This window comes from Microcebus murinus, chromosome 14 (assembly GCF_040939455.1).
Source record: "Microcebus murinus isolate Inina chromosome 14, M.murinus_Inina_mat1.0, whole genome shotgun sequence".
In the NCBI taxonomy this organism is placed as follows: domain Eukaryota; kingdom Metazoa; phylum Chordata; class Mammalia; order Primates; family Cheirogaleidae; genus Microcebus; species Microcebus murinus.
Window position 1 is genome coordinate 32,650,418 of NC_134117.1, and position 22,090 is coordinate 32,672,507.

General features: G+C 40.2%; 1 protein-coding gene across 6 annotated transcripts in view; it reads left to right on the plus strand.

The window, feature by feature from the left end:
* CPEB3 (cytoplasmic polyadenylation element binding protein 3) overlaps window positions 1-14,679 on the plus strand; it is a 199,148-nt gene extending 184,469 nt beyond the window's left edge. For all 6 annotated transcript variants that reach the window (XM_012765822.2, XM_012765869.2, XM_012765878.2 and 3 more), the window contains one exon: window positions 10,881-14,679. In XM_012765822.2, the coding sequence (XP_012621276.1) occupies window positions 10,881-11,108 (228 nt within the window). In that variant the 3' untranslated portion in view covers window positions 11,109-14,679. The remainder of the gene's footprint in view (window positions 1-10,880) is intronic.
* Window positions 14,680-22,090: the final 7,411 nt, after the last annotated feature.

A 22,090-nucleotide genomic window follows, 5' to 3' on the forward strand; every position in this document is an offset into this window, starting at 1 on the left:
TAGAAACACAGACACTTATACCCAATCTGTCATTTATTTTTTTTAACTTTTTATTAATATTTATTCATTTATTTTAGAGATGGAGTCTTGCTATGTTGCCCAGGCTGGGCTTGAACTTCTGGGCTTAAGAGATCCTCCCACCTCAGCCTCCCAAGTAGCTGGGATTACAGGCACAAACCACCATGCTGGGTCCAACCCTTAATTTTTTAAGCACTTTTCCCTTAAGTAGTTTTAAAACTTCAAGTTTTCAGTGTTGCTCTTTTTCTAGCCACAGCATAGTATGTTAAAAAAAACACTTAGATGCATTATTACTGATCTCTTATTTGACTCTAAAGATTCATAGTTTGTGGCTTTGAGCTGAATTTTGACAGACAAAACCCAGAGGAGATTTCAAACTGTGACTTGAACTGATTCTAAATGGACTCATGATAAAGCACTGAGGGTCCCAAATGTACTGTTTAAATGAAGCCATTGTAGATTAAATGTAATTTATCATTCTTATTTGAGGTGATATGTTCCCTTAGATTTTCTCAGATCTCAGGAATTTATTTTAAAATACAGTGAACTCTGAAGTTGGAATTTTCCCTTATTGGTTAGAAAGAGTATTCTAACCTTCCTTTTAGAAATGCTCTGTCTTGACTGAGTCATACATTTGCAGCCCTCTTAACTAGTACCTTGATTACCCAGTATGGAGAACATTATCTGTCATGGCATGTGAGCTCTGGTTAGTTTGTGTCTAAATTAGCCCTTTTGTGTTTTTTTAGCTATTGAAGATTTTGTGTCAATAGCTTGCTTATATTGTCATTAGCTGATTTCTTACATCTCCTTATCATTGATAGCTATGATTTGTGGTCTGATCTGTCCAAGTAGCGTAGTGAGTTAAAAAATTCAAAGAAATTAAATTCCTCATTACCAAAGTATACCTCTTTAACCAATATAACTCCTTGCTAAGAGCTGTCAGAATATTTCTGAAACATATAGTATATTGAGCTCACACTGAACAGTGACTGTTGGGCAATGTTAGAGTTTCTGCTTCCGATCCTGGAAATGCTGGGTATCTAGGGCCATATTGTAGATGTCTCTATTGAGAATTATGGGCCAGTACTATGTAGGATCTCCAAGTGAGTCAGGTCCCTCTGATGGTGTCACATCCTTCTAAAGTGTGGTGCTCAGGGACCAGGTATGGTGGCTCATACCTGTAATCCTAGTACTTTGGGAGGCCTAGGTAGGAAGATCACTTGAGGCCAGGAGTTCAAGACTAGCCTGAGCAATATAGGAAGATCCTATCTCTACAAAAAAATAATAAAATGGCCTGGCGTGGTGGTGTGCGCCTATACTCCTAGCTACTTGAGATACTGAGATAAGAGGATTGCTTGAAGCAAGAAGTTTGAGGTTGCAGTGACCTATGGCCATGCCACTGCACTCTCACCCAGGCAACAGAGTAAGACCCTCAAAAAATATCTCAAAAAATAAAGTGTTGTGCTGAGAATAGAAAACCAGACTTGAGATTTCTAACCCAGTGTACAGCTGGCTGTCCTTTCCTCTGGTTATAAAGCCTGATGTTGCCATAGTCCATCATAGCATTTGGCCTGGATCTCTGGGTATCCTGAAGGGAAAAAAAGAGTACTCACTCAGCCGGGCGCGGTGGCTCACGCCTGTATTCCTAGCTCTCTGGGAGGCTGAGGCGGGCGGATTGCTCGAGGTCAGGAGTTCGAAACCAGCCTGAGCAAGAGCAAGACCCCGTCTCTACTATAAATAGAAAGAAATTAATTGGCCAACTAATATATATATAAAATTAGCCGGGCATGGTGGCACATGCCTGTAGTCCCAGCTACTCGGGAGGCTGAGGCAGCAGGATCGCTTGAGCCCAGGAGATTGAGGTTGCTGTGAGCTAGGCTGACGCCATGGCACTCACTCTAGCCTGGGCAACAAAGCGAGACTCTGTCTCAAAAAAAAAAAAAAAGAGTACTCACTCAAACCCCAGTATCCAGTAGTTCATACACACTCCAGTGTGATTATGAGAGCCCTCCCCTTAAAGCTAAGAGATGGACCCAACCTCAGAGCTGATGTTTTCCATTCAGGTAGCCCCATGCTACTTCTCACCTTCTCTTCTCTCTGATTAGAGTTCTCTGACATCACCATCCAGAACAAGTATTCTCTTGTTTGACCTCTGTTTGCTGGATTTACTTTAAGCACAGAGGTTCCCATGTCTTTGTCTCCTTCTTCAGATATAGCATGGCAACCTGTGTATCTTCTCTTCTGCCCCTTACACCCATGATCTCTAGTTTATTGTTTTCCTTACAACCTGCAACAGATCCTTAGATTAGGTTTATTCTTATGTCAGCCTCCTCATATTCCTAATTCTTAAGAGTTCAAGCCTTGCTTGCATGTGCTTCTGTTTGGCTGTATCGTTCTTATACCTTGTATTTGTGCTGCCAATTTTTGTGACCAGATGCAAGCCTTATAGTTATCGCTGTTAAATTACATCTCTTCACTTGCGCTCTTTTGCCAGCTTGTCTACTCTGACTCCACTTTCTGAAATCCTTGCTTCTGCTTGGCTTCCAGGCGCGCCTGTGAGCATTCCTTACTTGCCTTGGGATGGCTACATATCTGACTGACTGATTTGGTTCTTCCTGCCACCAAAGGGCAGACTGTGACAGGGACCAGTCTTTGGCTGTCCTTAATACAACCTTTAGCACATAATTCAGACTGAGCCTGACCTTGGGCCAATGCCTCCCCTCTCATTACTGCAATCTTTCAGGTCCAAGGAGAGGGAATTCTGCACCCGTGAATAGTTTATGGTCTCCCTAGTATCTCCTCCCTGCCACCAAGAGTTGTTCAGCTTTTGCTTTATTTACTTTAGGAGGTCAATTTGTTGCTTGATATCAAAATGACTGCGGACATATTTTCTCTAGAAACAAAATAATTAAGCATTGATATCAGTTTGTTAAAGTATGGCTTTCTCTTTGTCTATGTCATTCTAAATATATTATTCCCTTTTTATGTCTTCTGTAGCCACTTGTCCAAGTCTCCATATCAATCCTTATTCATAGTAGTTACCAGTTCATCAATAAATTACACATATTTTTTTTGTATCCCTGAGTGTGGTTATCTCCATTAGTTAGGAATCCAAGAGTCTCTATGCAGGTAGTTCTCATCTCTTCTGCCTGCAGGGCCCTTTGAAGCAGAGGGTCAGCTTGGCAATGTGATCAGCTTTGCATGGGTCTCTAGTACTTGATCTTTAATCATAGTATAGATCAGTAATGTGATCCCACCAGATCAGTGTCTCCAAAATGTCATGGCTTAATGATATTCCATGTGATTTAGCTGGTTAACAGAGAAACCAGTTTTTATTTTGTTATATGTTTGTTTATTGAGGAAGATAGAACTAATCTGAATAGTCTATTGGAATATTAGGTAATAATATAGATGGCATTGGAATATAGCAAAAACTACAAGTGGTTTGGGAATGCCTTTTAGAAACTCTGTTATAGACCCTAATTTATTTTAGAGAAGAACTGTGTCTTCTCTTCCATTGTATTTCCGTTTTAATATGGTGGCTGACAAGGAATAAGCACTCTATAAATATTAAGCCACTTTGAATCCACCTGAGCCAAAATCAGCCACCTTTAGTAGGGGAAAACTTAAACACCAATATCCTTCACACAGCTACTTTTCTTTTGTAGATTTAAAGGGTCAGAGATATTGTTTAACTGTTGTTCTTTGAGAGGCTGTAGTAGCTAACTTGCTCATTTACATTTTCATGGTGTGTGTCTTACCTTTGGGTAAGCCTCTACTCTTTAGACACCTTATATACAAGTGTGAGAATAGCTTTGCAGTAGTAGTGCTGCTCACCCATCTGGGAGACAGCCCTCTGGACGTTTTCAGGAAAAGCCCGAGAGCACAATAGCAATACAAAAACCACATCCTTAATTTGTCTGGCTTTATTTAGAGTCGTATTGACTGGCATTTAATGTGCAGCTCTTAGAAAACTTGACTTTCTAGCTTTCCAGTCAAAATGAAAATGTTTGGAAATTGCAAACTTATAAAGGGTGATTGGAGGGTGTTGTCAGAAGTGATAGCAGACAGCCAGGTTTGGAAGGGGGTGACAGAAAAAGTGAAAACTGCCCGCTGTACTGTGTTACCTGACACTACCATGAAGGACGTTCATAACATCTCTGGCTTAAGGAGGGGTAGAATAAATAGTAGATTTTAGCAAGGTTTTCATTAAAAAACAACAAAATTCCAGATATTTTGGCACCAAAAAGGAAGAGCATCAAGTCTCTAGAAAAGTAACTTTTAAGGAATCTGTTATTCTCTAAGGAAACTAATAAATAAGGAATCACTGTGTGCCTCTGGCCTAGAGGTAGTCATAACAGTCTTCATGACATATCTTCTGAAGTACTATGTTAACTAGATCCCTCAAAACCCCTAAGCCAGTAGGAGCATTGTTACCAAGTTCAGCTGGAAGCCTAACTAGAAGGTGTGATTTTATTCATATTGCATTTTCAAATATCAGCACAAATGTATTAAATTTGGTCTGCATTACCTTACATTCTGTTCTGCAAACCTTACATTTGTTCAGCATTTTACAGTTTGTGTCTGTCATTCCACCTTTCCTTAACATCCTTTTGTGGTGGAAATCTTTTCAAGTAAACTGGTGGGGCATATTAAGTCTTCTTCATGGCTGCATGGTATTCCATGGGGTAGATATACCACATTTTATTCAACCATTTCCCTGTAGGTGGACATTTAGTTTGTTTCTAGTTTTTGGCTTCTATGGGAAATTCTGTAGTAGATACACTTTACATGTGTCCTCACATCTGCTGTCTGTATTTCCAAGCATTGGGATTGCAGTAGTAACAACGACAAACAGTGGGATTATTGGGTTGAAGAGTATATGTATTTTTAATTTTAAGAATTTGCTAGTTTGCTTTTCAAAAATGTTGTAACAATTCACATTTCTATCAGCAAATGATAAGAAATAGTAACACTGTTTTAAATGTTTGCCAGTCTGATGAGAATAAAGCGATACTAATTTTCTTTTTCCTGACTACTAGTAAATATGAAAATCTTTTTATGTTAATTGACTGTGAGTTCTTATATAAATTATCCTCTACCCATTTTCCCATTGTATGTCTTTTTCTTGCCAGTTAAGAGTTCTTTGCATGGCAAAAATAATAATCTGTGATTTTTTTTTTTTTCCAAGTCCATCATCTGCCCATTGACTTTGCTCATGGTATCTTTGCCATTTAAATGTATTTTATTTTTACATAGTCTAATTGTGTTTTCTTCTGAAGCTTCTAGGTTTCTAGTCCTTATTAAGAATTAGGTCTCGGCCAGGCGTGGTGGCTCATGCGTATAAGCCTAGCACTCTGGGAGGCTGAGGCGGGAGGATTGCTTGAGCTCAAGAGTTTAAGACCAGCCTAAACAAGAGCCAAACCCTGTCTGTATCTACTAAAAATAGAAAAATTAGGGCATGGTGGCATGCACCTATAGTCTCAGCTACTTGGGAAGCTGAGGCAGGAGGATCGCTGGAGCCCAGGAGTTTGAGGTTGCAGTGAGCTATGATGATGCTACTGCACTCTAGCCTGGGCAACAGAGCAAGATCAGCAACAGAGCAAGACCATGTCTCAAAAAATAAATAAATGAAAGAAAAAATAATTAGATCTCTGCTGCTGTTAATTTGGACATGTAAACCTAGTTTGTGGAGGTAGTTTTTATAAATATTATTTTCTGTTTTTATTTTATTTATTTATTTAGTTATTTATTTTTTGAGACAGAGGTTGGCTCTGTTGCCCTGGGTAGAGTGCAGTGGCATCATCATAGCTCACTGCAACCTCAAACTCCTGGGTTCAAGTGATCCTCCTGCCTCAGCCTCCTGAGGAACTGGAACTACAGGCACATGCCACAACACCCTGCTAATTTTTCTGTTTTTAGTAGAAACCGGGTCTCACTGTTGCTCAGGCTGGTCTCCAACTCCTGGCCTCAAGCAATCCTCCTGCCTCAGCCTCCCAGAGTGCTAGGATTATAGACATGAGCCACCATACCTGGCCTAACTTTTTAATAATAAAAATGTTTTAATACATACAAAATTACAGAGAATAGGATAATGATTCCCGTCATCCAGTTATAATAATTATCAAATACAGTGTTGTTATCATCCAATTGTAATAATCATTAGCTCATAACCAATCTTGTTTCACTTCACCTTTACGTACTTTCCCACCCTTACACATATTATTTTACAGCAGATCACAGGCATCATAAAATCTTATCCTGAAATAATTCATTTAAATAATTCAGTATGTATCTCTAACAAGGAGTTCTTTAGAAAGCACAACTTGGGGGCATAGGGATTCTTTTTGGGGTGATGAAATGTTTTGGAAGTAGATAGAGGTGGTGGTTACACAACATTGTGAACATATTAAATGCCTCTGGATTGTTCACTTTAAAATGGTTAATTTTTTATGTGATTTTAACCTCAATAAAAAATAAGTGCTTAAAAAAATCTGAAGGGAAAAAAAAGCCCCATATAACCACAGTACCATTTTCACACATAAACTAAAGTAACCTTTTATTTTTAAAAACATTATCAGAAACACTTTCCTGTGTTACTCTGGGACTCTGTCCTCAGGTAGCTTGCAGCTAGGGAGAGATGCCAACCAAGACATGACCATACATAGGAAATGTGAGATGAGTGACATGGAGTATTAAGTTCAGACGAGGAGGGAATAGATCCCTGAGAGACTGAAATCATTATGGAAGGCTGAGACTCTACTGGATTTTTGACAGGATTGCCAAGGCCATTCAATGGGTAAAGAATAGTCTTTTTAACAAATGGTCCTGTTGTGCACTGAGGCTCATGCCTGTAATCCTAGCACTCTGGGAGGCTGAGGTGGGAGGATTGCTTGAGCTCAGGAGTTGGAGACCTACCTGAACAAGAGTGAGACCCTGTCTCTACTAAAAATAGAAAAATTAGCTGAGTGTGGTTGTGTGTGCCTATAGCCCTAGCTACTCGGGAGGCTGAGGCAGGAGGATCCCTTGAGCCCAGGAGTATGAGTCTGCTGTAAGTAAGGCTGACACCAGGGCAGTTGGCACTCTAGCTAGGGCAACAGAGTGAGACTCTGTCTGGAAAAAAAAAAAAAAAAAGGTCCTGGGACAACCGGATATCTACCTGCAAAAGAATGAAGTATTGGGCTCTTGCCTCACACTGTATATAAAAATTAACTCAAAATACATCAGCAACCTAAATATAGGACCTAAAACTATAATACCCTTAGGAAAAAACAGAGGCAAATCTTTATGACCTTGAATTTGGCAATTGGTTCTTAGATATAACATCAAAAGGAGGAACAAGAAAAGAAAAAATAAATTGGACTTCATCAAAATTAAAAACTTTTGTGTATCAAAGGATATTATCAAAAAAATGAAAAGGCAACCTACAAAATAGGAAATATTATATTTGCAAATCCTATATCTGATGGTCTAATATCCAGAACATATAAAGAACTCTCACAACTCAACAAAAAGACAAACAACCCAATTAAAAAATGAGCAAAAGATTTGAATAGACCTTTCTTCAAAAAAAAAATATGAATAGCCAACAAGCACACAAAAAGGCACTAAACACCATTAGTCATTAGACCAGAAAGCACTTGAAAAGATGGCAAACATCATTAGTCGTTAGAGAAATGCAAATCAAAACCACAGCGAGGTACTATTTCATACCTACCAACATGGCTATAATCCCCAAAATGGGTAACAAGTATTGGTAAATATGTAGAAGTTGGAACCCTGGTACCTGGCTAGTGGGAACATAAGATGATACATCCAGTATGGGAAACAATTTAGTAGTTCCTCAAAGAGTTAAACATAGAACTGCCATTTGTTCAAGCACTCCTAGGTATAAAGCCAAAATAATTGAAAACCAATACTTAAACAACTGTAAAGTACATGTATGTTCATAGCAGCCCCATTCATGAAAGCCAAAATGTGGAAACAACCCAAATATTCATCAACAGATAAGTGGATAAATGGAATGTAGTGTGTGTGTGTGTATATATGTACACACATATATTTATTTCATATATAATGAAATATATTTCATTATATATATTCATATATAATGAATTTTTCATATATAATGAAATACTATTTAGGCATAAATAGTAACAAAATACTGCCGCATACTGCAATGTGGATGAACCTCAAAACATTGTAATAAGTGACGGAAGCTGAACATAGAAGGTCTCATATTATATGATTCCATTTATATGAAATATCCAGAATAGGTAAATCCACAGAGATAGAAAGCAGGTTGTTTGTTGCCAGGGGCCAGGAAGTTGGGGTGATGGGGTAACTGCTTAGTGGGTACAGGGTCTCCTTTTGAGGTGATGAAAGTGTTTTGAAACTAGAGGCAGTGGTTGTACACATTGTGACTATATTAAATGCCACTAGATTGTTCACTTTAAAATTATTAATTTTATGTAAGGAAAGAAAAAGAAAAGAAAGACTGGGCCTCTTTGGGTATGTGAAATGTTTGAGTGGGCTAGTAGGAAGGGCATTTAAAGTGAGAGGGAAGTGCAAGTAAAAACAGAGAGCTGTTAGAGTTTGAGTAGGGGAGATATTGGAAGGGAGATTGGGCAAATCATGAAGGCCCGGGCTTCTGTTTGAGTTATAGGAGAGAGGGAATTCCCTGTTTTACTAAGGCAGATGGACTCAGTCCTATAGGCAGTGGAGAATCAGTGGCTTTTGACCACTGCACGTTGTGGAAGATTATTGAAATATCAACATGTATGTAGGGGAATTGAATCAGGGAAGGCCTGGAGCTTGGTGACCGGCGTAGAGGCCAGTGGCACCGAGTGCATCTAGGTATGACTCGTGATGGGCTGTACTAGAGAGGAAGCAAGAGGAATAATAGTTCTGCTTAGTGCTTGTGAAATGCCAGGCACTGTTTTTTGTGGTTTGAGTCACTTACTCTACATAAGAACCCTGTAAAATAGGAACTCTTCTTTCCGCCATTGTGCAAATAAGGAAACAGGCTGAGAGAGGCTGAGAAACTTGCCTAAGTTTGCACAGCTACTAATGTGGCCTAGATTTGAACCCAAGCAGATTTACTCCAGAGCCACTGCAGTTTTAATTATGATGCAGAGTTGAATGTAACATGGTTTTTTTCCTGAAGCCCTCACACTAAGCTATGAGATCGAAGAGGGAAAAATAGGAGGAAGGGACAGGAAAGCTGGAGTAAAGACATTTTTCCCCTGGGGAACCAAGAGCTGGTACGAGCCTTGTCAGGTAGGTCTTCCAAGTAGAAATATCCACTGGCAAATGGGCCTGTGGACTAGAGCTCATGGCTAGAGGTAAATCTCTAGAGACTAGCAAAGGAGCCTTCAGAAAGGGAAAAACCAGAAAAGCATAGAGTCTAGTCCCATCCTTCCCGCTCACCCCGCTTTCCACCCTGCTGCCCTTCCCCCGCCCCAGTGTACCCTGACTTGTGCCCTGCTGGACCCTCTCAAAAAGCCACACGTCCTTGTCTCCACAGCTTCAGGGGTTGCTCTTCCCCAGATGGCTCTGGAGGTCAGGGAAGGCGTAGGCAGGCACCTGATCACAGGCTTAAGATTAATGATGTTTCTTTTCTGAGGTTCTAGGAAAGGGATGTGGGGGAAAACTGTGGTATGTTTTTTTCTTCTCTACTTTTGATTTTTGTATCATACAGCTTTGCTTTATCTAATTTTAGAATACTCCCTAAAGGGCATGATGAAAAGTGCTCTATGGAAACTTTCAGTCTTAGGGGCAGATTAAGGCAATAAAGTCCACAAAATAAAAAAGCCTCAAGTAGGCCGGGCGTGGTGGCTCACACCTATAATCCTAGCACTCTGGGAGGCCAAGTCAGGTGGATCGCTCAAGGTCAGGAGTTGGAAACCAGCCTGAGCAAGAGCAAGACCCCCGTCTCTACTAAAAAAAATAGAAAGAAATTAATTGGCCAACTAATATATATAGAAAAAATTAGCCGGGCATGGTGGCGCGTGCCTGTAGTCCCAGCTACTCGGGAGGCTGAGGCAGCAGGATTGCTTGAGCCCAGGAGTTTGAGGTTGCTGTGAGCTAGGCTGATGCCACGGCACTCACTCTAGCCCGGGCAACAGAGCGAGACTCTGTCTCAAAAAAAAAAGCCTCAATTATTATAATAGCATCTTAACATCTCAGTAGTCTCCCCCCTTCCCCTCCAGTGCGTGGTATCCAGTACCGGGGTGTTAGTATTTAAACCCTGAAGCCCAGAGCCTCCCAGGAACATCTCCCTTCAGCCCGTCTTCCCAGTCTCAGTGTACCTCTTCCCCTCAGGCCCGGCTCCAGCCAGACCATCCCCCAAGTGTGTGGCCTGCTTTTTCCTGCTCACAGGCCATTGTCCCTGCTGGTTCCTGTCTCTGAAATGCTCTTCTTTGTCCTGCATTACCAGATAGTGCCCAGCCTCTAGCATGCAGCTCTGGGCTTGCACATGCGCCACCTTTCTTACCCTCACCAGCACTCTTTGATGGAGAGGCTGTTCTACCCATTCACAGATTATACGGCTGTGTGTGTGTGTGTGTGTGTGTGTGTGTGATGTGTGAACATATGTGTATGAATGTATATACTCATTTTACAAATATACAGGTAGAGCAAACAGAGGCACAGAGAGAGGTTAAGAATTTGCCTAATATCACAGAACTAGTAAATCAAGGGGCTTATTCCAAAGCCCATACTCTCAGCTACCAATATTAGCAGCGTTCAAATCAATGTCCAGTTGAGGCATATCATTAAGCTGTGCTATAAACACTCAGAAGTGGGAAATATGAGGAAGCTTTGCTAAACCTTTTTTCCCTGTCTTTCCTCCCTGGGTCCAGGTTGAAGTGAAGCCATATGTGCTGGATGATCAGATGTGTGATGAATGCCAGGGCACACGCTGTGGTGGGAAGTTTGCCCCGTTCTTCTGTGCCAACGTCACCTGTCTGCAGTATTACTGCGAATACTGCTGGGCAAGCATACATTCCCGTGCTGGGCGGGAGTTTCACAAACCGCTGGTGAAGGAGGGAGGCGACCGCCCTCGTCACGTCCCGTTCCGCTGGAGCTGAGCCCAGGGCCGACCCAGCCACAAGTACTGGAGTAGATAACAAGGAGGGAAAAGAGAGGGCACTGCCTCAGGGCTTACAGTGTTCTGGAAATCTGTGCATTCGTTCTCGATTTTTAAAGAAGAAATGGGTCTTTTTATTATTATTATTATTATTATTTACAGTCATATTACTGAACTCAGTGTCCAGTATAATGCAGAATTGCAGAGTGTATAACGGTACTGATTTGCACTTTGATTCACACCTTTGTCTGCTTGGTACCTTAATTTTTTACAACTGATTTGTCACTCGTGACAGTACGTAGACTGCCATTCTCATCAGCGGCCATCAGGTTGATGTCTGTGATTCTTTTGTTTGTTGTTGTGTTGTTGTTGTTCTGATTGTGTTTGAACTGGAGCATGCACTTATTTTCAGAAACTTAGAGAGTTGCCCCTAGGACAAGACTTACCAAAGGTAATACTCGTGAGTAGGTGGCAGATGTAGCAAAAACTTCACAACAATTCAGCAATCATTAGTTGGGGTCATTTAGAGTAAGGATAACCCTTAATGAAAATAAGCCTTTAGTTGCTCTCTATTTTGACTTGTAAGGATACCTCATAAGCTGGATCTTTATTTTTCTTTCATGTTTGATTTTTGTTTTGCTGAGGATTTTGGTTAGATCTTTTAGTGTTATGTAAATTTATGCTGCAATAGCTTTTGCTGCTATTAAAATGGTATTATTAATACCATAATACTCTATTCAGGCTAAGGTATCAATTAAAAAAAAAACACAGAAACCCAACAACACACTTTTGTGATTTAGGGATAGAGTCAACTGCCGAAAGGAGATCAGAGTAGACTTCAGAAAGCTTCAACGGAAGGTCACTATTTCTGACTGCATGTTTACTTAATCAGGTTGCTGCATGCAATAAATTTTATATCCAATGTCTAGTATAAAACCTTCCCACAATGCACAAATTAAGAATCTATATAAGCTATAAAATACTCATTTTTTTAAAAAAGATTTTTTTCATTCAAAGAGTTGGTAATTGACCGGAGGAAGGCATGCCTCAATAAATGGAATGCTTCTGAATAGGAAGAGCCCATAACAGAATGACCTATATTACAACAATAGAAAACCTAGGTGTAGGATATTCTTAAAGCAAATTTGTGGATGGTAGATGAAGTACTTTGCGGTGCTCTGTTATATATTGTGCAATTTATTTTATATAGTAAAGTGATTATGTCTAACTGTGATCAAATTTAACTGTTTAAAGCCTCTGTGTCAGACATTAACGAACTTGACAGTTCATAACTGGTATATTATTAACTAACACATGAGCTCTTAGTTACAATCTCCTAGTGCTTGCACCATTTTACATAGCTTCAGACCTTGTCCAGAAAACCAAAGAGCTCATCTTAGCTTACAAACACTAAGAATATATACAGTATATAGAGATAAGTTGTCAGATTGACAAACTAGGCACATTTTTAAGAAAGTTGTGTAATGGTGATGCTAAAGAAATGTCTGTACAAAATAAGATGGCCTGGGCAGAGTTGGTTGTCTGGGTGAGAAATTTACTACTTAATTCCCTGGATTTATCCTGTAAAGCTTGAATAGAATTAAGACCTGCTAGTACTACCATGGACATTTTTTTAGCATTCACTCTTGGGCTGCAGATAGTAATATATAAACACACACAATGATTGTGAGACTATGTAAATCTTTTTTTAATCTTCTTCCTATATTTTGGAATTCTGGGGACAATCTGACTGGATATGACACTGCAGAATAGATTTAAGTCGCTGTGTTTTATGTGCTGTGATGTCCTTGTACTGTCTTAAGTTAGTATTGCTTGTTTTTGTTTTGTTTTTTCTCCCATGTTTAGTTGCAATTACTGGCTCTCAAACTATAGTTTGTTTTCATAAAGGAAAATAGTTTTTTACTGGATTAAAAATGCTTATTAGAATCTTCCCCTTTTGAGATTACCTCTGGGCTTTTTGGTAATAATTGCTTTTTTCCAGCCCAGGTGTGGTTTTGTTTGTTTTTTTCTATGTTTGTGGGTTTTTTTCATCTGTACAAGAAATTTTGTTATGCACTACTACTTTTTGTATTCTAGACAGTTTTCAAAAGTTGGCTGAAGATTTTTTTTTTCGTTTTTAAGGAAAAAGGCATGCTTTCTGACTGACATGATCTTTTGCAATACCTCAATTTTGAAATATAGGAAAGAAAATGATATTTTCTAAGTAAGTTTATTCAGAAAAATATATATTAATTTAATTCTGCAAGAAAATGATTTAACAGATGGGTAACTTTATTTTTTTCATGCTTATTTGTGTTTTTTGAAAATGAAGAAGTTAGAGCTTTATAACTATAATATTAAAGATCATATCTAACCTACAGAAATCTACCTAATTATGTGAAAGAAGCAAAACTTTTTGAAGAAGCACCCCTCTTTCATGTACTAAAATAACACTGAGATTTTTTTAAAAAGCTGGAAGGTTGTACAGCATAAAGCTAGAGTGAAGGCAAAAAAAAAACAAAACATTGTCATGAAGAATAGGTTACAAAAAACAAACTCCATTTGGTGCTGAAAGTTGTGAATAGATGGTGGAAACTACTTTCCCTTAATTTGTATATTTATAATCAAGCGTTGATTGTGCACGACTGACCAGGATTGTGAAAGAGTTCTTCTGTTTGTATTTTTTTAAAGAGAACTTTTTTAGTTTATTAAATTATAACATGTTCCCTTTTGTTTTGTAAATAAATGTGCCCCCAAGTTGTTAATGTTATATTAAAAGAGAGGGTCCTTCAAAAGAAATTATTTTTTAAAACACAGATGTGTTCTGACCTGCAACTTGACTGGGAAGCCCCTGGGTAACACAGGTCCTGTTGTGGCCTTTCCTTGATGTGACACTTGAACTAGTCGATTTTTTGAAGGCTATAACCTAACCTCGACTATTTGTTGTTATGTGCAATACTGTTTGTACTGTTTGTATAAAAAATAGAAAAAAAAAGAAAAGAAAAAAGGCATAAATCTTTATTGCAGATTTATTTTCATTGCAAACTTTAGACATTGTGATTCACTGAAATCATTTTTCTACTGTCAAATATGTACCTTTTCTTCATGCTGGTATTTTTTCAATAGTAATGTAGCCTTTGTACTGAGACAAATTTTCATTGTTATTTTTAGAAAGATTTTTTGCTAAGAAAAAAATTAAACATATTTACATATTTTTCATTTTATTTCGTATTTTCTTTAAGGAGTGCTTTCTCAATCATTAATAGAGTTGTTTCTGGGAGGGACTTTCATATCTGGTCAATGTCATAATATTATTTTGTATTTTTATTGGAATAAATTAATTTTATGATGCTAATTCTTTAAAAGTTTATTTTTTTCATTTCAGTTATTTTTGAAGCTAAAACCTTTGTAATATTGTTACTAAAGTGTCTAGTTTTTTGAAATGCAAAGCTTTATGTATTAACTTGCTGATGTGGTTTACAATAGTGTGACAACGATGAAAATGGTTGGTTATGTAAAATGATTGGAAATGTAATGGATAATTGGGTAATAAAATGACAGAATGAGCAGAACATGTGAGATTCTGACAAGCCTTTTCCTTTATTACAGTGGTTTAGTGTAAGACTAGGGATGTCACAGTACAGCTCTCTAGGGATGTCACAGTGGATTTATACAACACCAGGTGCAGCCAAATCTGTGGCCCTGATAATGAAGTCACTCCTACTGAAATACCCCCGGGTTTAAAACCTGGCCAGGTCAACAGAATGTTTCATTGCTTTCCCCCTCTAACTCTTCATTATGTCCTGTGTGTGTGTGTGAGAATCTGCCACCAACTGCTGTCCGTGTGTGTGAGACGATGCCTTTCTCCCAGGCTGAATCTTTGATGTGCATTTACAGTGGTGAGGTCTCTGAGTCAAAGGAGTTTGCTAAGAGGACACCACCTTCTGTGTTGTGGAGACTGGAGCTACAGTGTCTCACCTGTGTTGCCAACCGGTAGGGCTCGGTTGGCAGCACTGTGGAAGAAGCACACTGGGATGTCACCACTGTATATGGACACTGTGTAAGTGTCGGGCTGCATCTTCCTCCACACCCCTGCCTGCTCCCTGTTACGGTGCCCTTGTTTGCCTTTTCTTGTGGCAACTCCGTGCATGATCTGTCTGCCCTCCTTTTTTTCCAACACCCTCCTCACCTGGAAGCTGTGCTGTTAAGGCAGCGTGTCATTGCAATGGCACCTAAAATTAAAACAAAAAATCATACAACTGCAAAACTGGTGTTGCGTAAACAGAACAGCCAATGACTTGCTCTAGACAGATGATGTGTTTCTACTAGTCGTTGATGGCCTCTTCCGGTTCCGTTGCCACGGAGGTGAGGTTAATCAATAACTCGGAGAAACGCGTGTCCAGATTCGGCTCTTGGGTATGCTCTATGTATTCAGTTTTGTAAATAATATATAGATTAGATCAAGTTGTGATGTAAAATTTTAACTCAAATTGGGTACTACTGGTTGGAATTTTACATTAACTACAAATAAATGATTAGGAACAGAAGAAAAGAAATTGGAAAATTCTTGCTTAGTGGTATAAAGATTATGCTTAGATTTCTGCCTATATCTTGTGTTTTATAGCTTGTTAGTGAGGCATGGGCTAATGCAGAACGTACTGCATTTATGCAATTAGCAAATAACTGCTAGTTTTCATTTTATCTATTATATTAGCAACAAAATGGCATTTAACTGGGTAAAGCTCCTACCTAAATATTTGAGTATTGTGACATCTCTACTTTGCAAGGTTTGAGTGAAAGATTAGTCACAGATTAGTGAAAAAAAGTACCTTTGTTAAAAGTGATTTATTTGAATGGACTGTTGCCTTTTCACTAGTTTGTATGGTATGTCAGCTAACATTTCTTTGGTTTTTTTTCCTTTATAATAACCAAACTTCTCTATCTCAGCTGCAATAGTGTTCCATCTTACCACAGAGTATTTTATAATTAAATGCTGTTGACTTTACTCTATACCCCAAAATGGGTCAAGAAGTGGATATATGATTCGGGGACGTTTAAATTTGTATGACAACAAAGTTAATTGCAACAAGTAGAAAACTTGGGTGCTAAAACAGGATAACTTCTCTTTTTCTTTCCTGGGTATAGTTCTGTTGGGGTATAAAGTATTAGGTATTTGTATTTTTGCTGTCTAAATAATGGACATAACTTTTAGAGTGTTCACAGCTAAGATCTCTGTATTTGTTTTTCAACTAACAACTAATTTTAAATGTATTGTATCTTTTATTACCTGTTCTCTTAGATTGTTTTTTGCTAGTAACCCTTACTCAGCTTCTGCCTCTGGGGCTTGGACTAATATTGCTTGTATGGAACTACAGTACTGTGACTGAACACGGAGCTCAATGCAGCTACTGCTTACAACTGCTTAAACTTTGTAGTTTGGACTTCATTTTTTTTTTCTGTAATAACTTATTAAATCTAGTTGTATGAAGTACTGACACTTGTCATCCTTTGCATTTGCTAAGTAAGGAACAGCTTCGAGTGTATGGTTTGCATGTGGGAACATTGGCACACTTTGATTTGTCTGATGAGCTGTTTTTGTTTTTTGGACACATCTCCCTTTACAGCAAATCACAGCAAAATTCACCTTTTCCCTGTCACAAGTAATACTCGTTTAAGACACACAAGTATTTTATTGTTGACACATGTGAATGTGTTTCCAAGGGGTTTTAGAGGTGGAATTGGGTTTTTTCATGCCAGCACTTGCCACATGAAACCAACTCTCATAACCAATCGTAACCAAGAATGTCAATGGAAAAGTAAGTATACTTACTTTTTATCGTTTTATCTTTTACACTAGGCTCTCCGATTTTTTCAAAAAATGAGTCTTTAGTATAAAATCCCGTATCGATTTTGGACGTGCTGGAAGCACCCTCCTAGGTACTTTCTAATCCTTTTAGAAAACAGATCACAAGGGGCTGCACATACATATGAATCCCCTGGAGAACCTTCCAGAAGAAGCCTATGCCAGCGTTCCACACACACCCCCGCCCCCCAGATTGATTGAATTGGTCTCAGGTGGGGTCTGGGCGCAGGTATTCATTCTTAAACTCCCTGCCCATCACCCCCGAGATAGACAACAAATGCGCCGGCGCCTCGGGCTGCCAGCACTTCCCTGGGTGGCCAAGGGGGCCTTTGGGGCAGCGACGGCAGCGGCCCGAGCGGGAGTCGGGTCCTCCTCCGAATCGCGAACGGGGCAGGGCCGCCCCGCCAGGCGATGGGGTCGGCTGGCTGGGGGCGTCCGACGGGGACAGCGAAGCCGGGCCGCCAGGTCTCGACTCACGCTCCCTCCAGCCCTCCCTACCCCCATCTCCCAAACTGCACCCCGTGCTGCAGCTGCTACCCAAATCCCGGTCCCAAGTTCTGTCCCTCTCCCCGCGACTCTGGCCCTGGCCTGTCGTGGTGGCCCATCCGCTCCTCGTCGCAGCCACGCAGGTAAGCTCCCCGCGGGCGGGCGGGCTGCGCCCACCTGGCCTGAAGGGCCGCGCAGCGCCCCCACGCCCGCACGTGCGCGGGCGCCGCCCTGGACGCGGCTAACTTAGCACAGGCCCCACCTGCAGCCAGCAGAGCGTCCCAGACCCCTGCAGGTAGCTGGGCAGTGAGTTTGAGCTCACTGTGCCGCTGGGATATTTAACATTTGGAGCTCTGAGTCCCTTTTGGTCCCTCCACCGCAAATGGGGAGAGAAATATGTTTCAAGCCCCTTTTAATAGTCTGACTTTATATATAAAAAAGTAATAATATATTAAGCTACAAATGGAATCCTGTTTTCAGACGTCTGACTCGGAGCCCACATTTATCCCCTGATAAAAAGGCTCCCTTAAAAAAAAATTATTTCAGAATATTACAGGATAGATAAAAAGGTTCGGATGTCTGGCCTGGTGTGCTGGCTCACGCCTGTAATCCCAGCACTCTGGGAGGCCGAGGCGGGCAGATTGCTCAAGGTCAGGAGTTCGAAACCAGCAAGAGCGAGACCCTGTCTCTACTATAAATAGAAAAGAAATTAATTGGCCAACTAATATACATAGAAAAAAAATTAGCTGGGCATGGTGGCACATGCCTTTAGTCCCAGCTACTGGGGAGGTTGAGGCAGCAGAATTGCTTGAGCCCAGGAGTTTGAGGTCTCTGTGAGCCAGGCTGACGCCACGGCACTCACTCTAGCCTGGGCAACAAAGTGAGACTCTGTCTCCAGAAAAAAATAAATAAAAAAGTTCTGATGTCCCAACTCTTGGCATGAAGGGGGAGTGGGCAAGTGAGTGGTGCCCTGTGACTAGCAGCTTGTTTCCAGGGGCGAGCATTGACTGGGAGTCTTGGCGTTCCTGTGCGTGAGGTTTGAAGCTGGCCCTTGCTAGATACCAAACACCTGCTGATTGAGCCGATGTGCAGGACAGGCCCTGACTGTTGAGAAGACCAGAGGTTGTCTAAGGTACTGTCCGGAAAGGAAAATTCATCACCGCAAACGCTGATGGACATTCACCTTTTAAAACTGAGACTTGGCGGTATTTCACCTTGGCACATGCATGTGTAGGGAAACGCTATTCACATGAGCACTCCCAAATTAGTCATATATTTTAAATCAAATATGATTCTAGAATTATGCAGTCCTACTAAATAGGTTATTAAGGGGAGGGGAGGGGAGCCCAAATTGAAGGGTCCTAATGCTAGTCAAAGGATTGTTGGGAGGAAAAACTCTTTCCTTCCCAACTTAGGTTTAGTGATGGGCTGGTCTGCAAATTAACCAAAAAAGGTTAACAGTAAAAAAGACAAAGTTTATCCATACATATATGGAGTGCACAGAGGAAGTGGTTCCCTCCATAACTAGAGATCAGGGTTTTATACACATAACTTAATAAGGGAAAGGGACGGGGAGAAACAGGCTTCCATGGGAAGATCAGGTGATTTCTTTAGGAAAGACAAATGAGTTTCAGGAGATAGTTTGTGATGATGTTTGTGCAGGTGCCAATGGGCTCCATCTACCTTCCAGTAAGGCTCCCACAGACGGGATTTATGGCAGCCTCAGTCTCAGAAGTGCCTGCATTTAGTTAGATAAAGGAAGCTCTGAAAAGGCTTATTTTTGCATCTATTGAATCTCAAACATCTTCCGTTTAAAATCTTCATATCAACTCTGGGGGTCCAAGTGGGTCCCCACAGAGAAATGCCTGAAGCGTTGCTATTCACTGAAACAGATAACTGAAAAGCTCTCTTTATTCTATCTCATTACATAGTAATAGTATGAAGGGAATAAAATCGAGTGTTGGCATTGTTTGTGTTTAGATTAAGAGGGCTCTGCCATAACTGCATGTGCACTCATCTCAACATGTCATTCTGGCCCCCAAGGGTCAGCCCGGGTCCCGTCATTGTCCTCTTTGCTGTTACTGGTCAAACCTTTGGTTAAGATGGTTTGGGCTCAGCTATTAAGTTTAAGGGAAACATTCCAACTTGTCACCTTCAGTGCAGGCCTAAACAAAATTCATTTTGTTGTAAATGTGGGAAACAGTCCCATGGCAAGTCTTGGTCCCTAAAGTAAGGAGTTGTTTTTGTGCACCTGGTCTCTCTTCAAAAGACAAGGGCCTTTTGCTCAATTTTGTTACTCATCATTAAAACCAAAATGCAATTCCAATACATACCCACTAGAGTGACTAAAATTTAAAAGACTGAAAATGCCACGTTAGGGAAGATTTAGATAAGTACTGGAAGAAGCGTAAGTGGCATGTCTTAGTCTGTTTTCAGTTGCTGTAACAGAATACCCGAGAAGGGATAATGTATAAAGAAATTTATTTCTTAAAGTTCTGGAGGCTGAAAAGTCCAAGAGATGTGCTGGGATCTGGCGGAGGCTTCTTGTTGTGTCATAACATGGCAGAAGGGCCAGCAAGCATGTGAGACGGAGAGAAACCAGAGGCCAAACTCTGTTTATAACAACCCAGTGTTGAGATAACATTAATCCATTCTTGAGGGCTCTGCCCTCCTGACATGATCGCCTCTTATTAGGCTCCCTCTTCCAACACCATTGCATTGGAGAGTAAGTTCCCAGCACATGGAATTTTGGGGGAGACACTCTAACCATAGCATGGCACACCTATTTTGGAAAGCTCTTACAAAAGCTGAACATGTATATATCCTGTGATGCAGCCTTTTCACTTAGAGGTGTAGGCCCACCAGGAATACGGAGTATGTTCATAAGACATGTCCAGGAATGATCACAGCTGCATTATTCATACAGCCCCCAAATGGAAGCTATCCAAATGCCCAGCAGTATTAGAAGGGATAAACTATAGTAGATCCACAAATGCAATACTGTGGGACAGTGAGACATGGATAAAGTCAAGATGCAGACCATTTCCAGCACCCCAAGGAGCACTCACGTTGCCCTTTCGTAGTCACGACCACTTACCTCCCATTCCCACCCCCTTTAACCCATGGCAACCACTCATCTGTTCTTCTGTCCTATAACTTCATTATTTCAAGAATATTATATAAGTGGACACACATTAATATATAACCTTTTAGGGACTGGCTTTGTTCAGCCTAATTCTCTGTAGGTTGATCTCAGTATTTGGATCAATATGTTAAACAATTTTTTTTTTTTTTGAGACAGAGTCTCACTTTGTTGCCCAGGCTAGAGTGAGTGCCATGGCGTCAGCCTAGCTCACAGCAACCTCAAACTCCTGGGCTCAAGTGATCCTCCTGCCTCAGCCTCCCAAGTAGCTGGGACTACAGGCATGCGCCACCATGCACGGCTAATTTTTTCCTACATATTTTTAGTTGGCCGATTTCTTTCTATTTTTTAGTAGAGATGGGGTCTCGCTCTTGCTCAGGTTGGTTTCGAACTCCTGATCTTGAGCAATCGGCCCACCTCGGCCTCCCAGATTGCTAGGATTACAGGCGTGAGCCACCGCGCCCGGTCTAGTTTAAACTTTTTTTATTGCCAAGTAGTATTCCATGGTATGGAGGCACCAGTTTGTTTAACCATTTACTTGCTGAAGGACATGTAGATTGTTTCTAGTTTGGGGCTAATAACAAAGCTGCTATGAACCTTCATGTACAGGTTGTGTGAACATGTCTTCATTTTCTCTGGGATAAATGCCCAGGAAGGCAATTTCAGGATCATATGGTAGTTTCACATTTATTTTTTTAAGTATAAAACTTTTCTAGAGTAGGTGTACTATTTCTTATCCACCAAAATACAAATGATTCTGTTTTTCTGAATCCTTTCTAGTATTTTATATTGTCACTACTTTTTAGTTTAGCCATTCTGATAGGTGTGTAGTAATACTCCATTGTTGTTTTAATTTCTTTAATGGCCAGTAATGTTGAACATTTCTTCATGTGTATATTTGCCATTGTATATCCTCTTCAGTGAAATGTCTCTATTTTTGCTCATTTTCTAAATTGATTTTTATCATGTGGCTATTTTTCAATCACATTATTTTAGAAAATACTTTTAAATTGCTCAGATAGTTAGAAAACTGATAAGATAGCACAGAGTTCCCACATAGCCTCTCAACATCCCCCCCAGTTTCCCTTGTTATTAACGTCTTCTTGCATTAGTGTGGTACATTTATAACAACTGAGTAATTATATTGATACATTATTACTAACTAAAGTACATAGTTTACATTAGGGGCCACTATTGGTGCTGTACATTTTTGAGTTTTTACAAATGGATATTTTCATGTAACTACCATTATAGTATGTCATGACAGCAAAGAAAGGCAAGCTTCAAGACAATTTCTCTTCTGATGCTCATTTAATTCATGTGGAACCATCTATCCAGCTTCTTTACCCTGTCAGTTTGTTTCAAATGGTCCAATATTGTTGGAATAGCAATGTCAAGAAATACAGAAGAATTTAACTGCCCTAAAAAATCTCATGGGCTCTCATTATTCGTTTCTTCTCTCTCCCCTGTACCAATCTTTTTAGTCTCTATA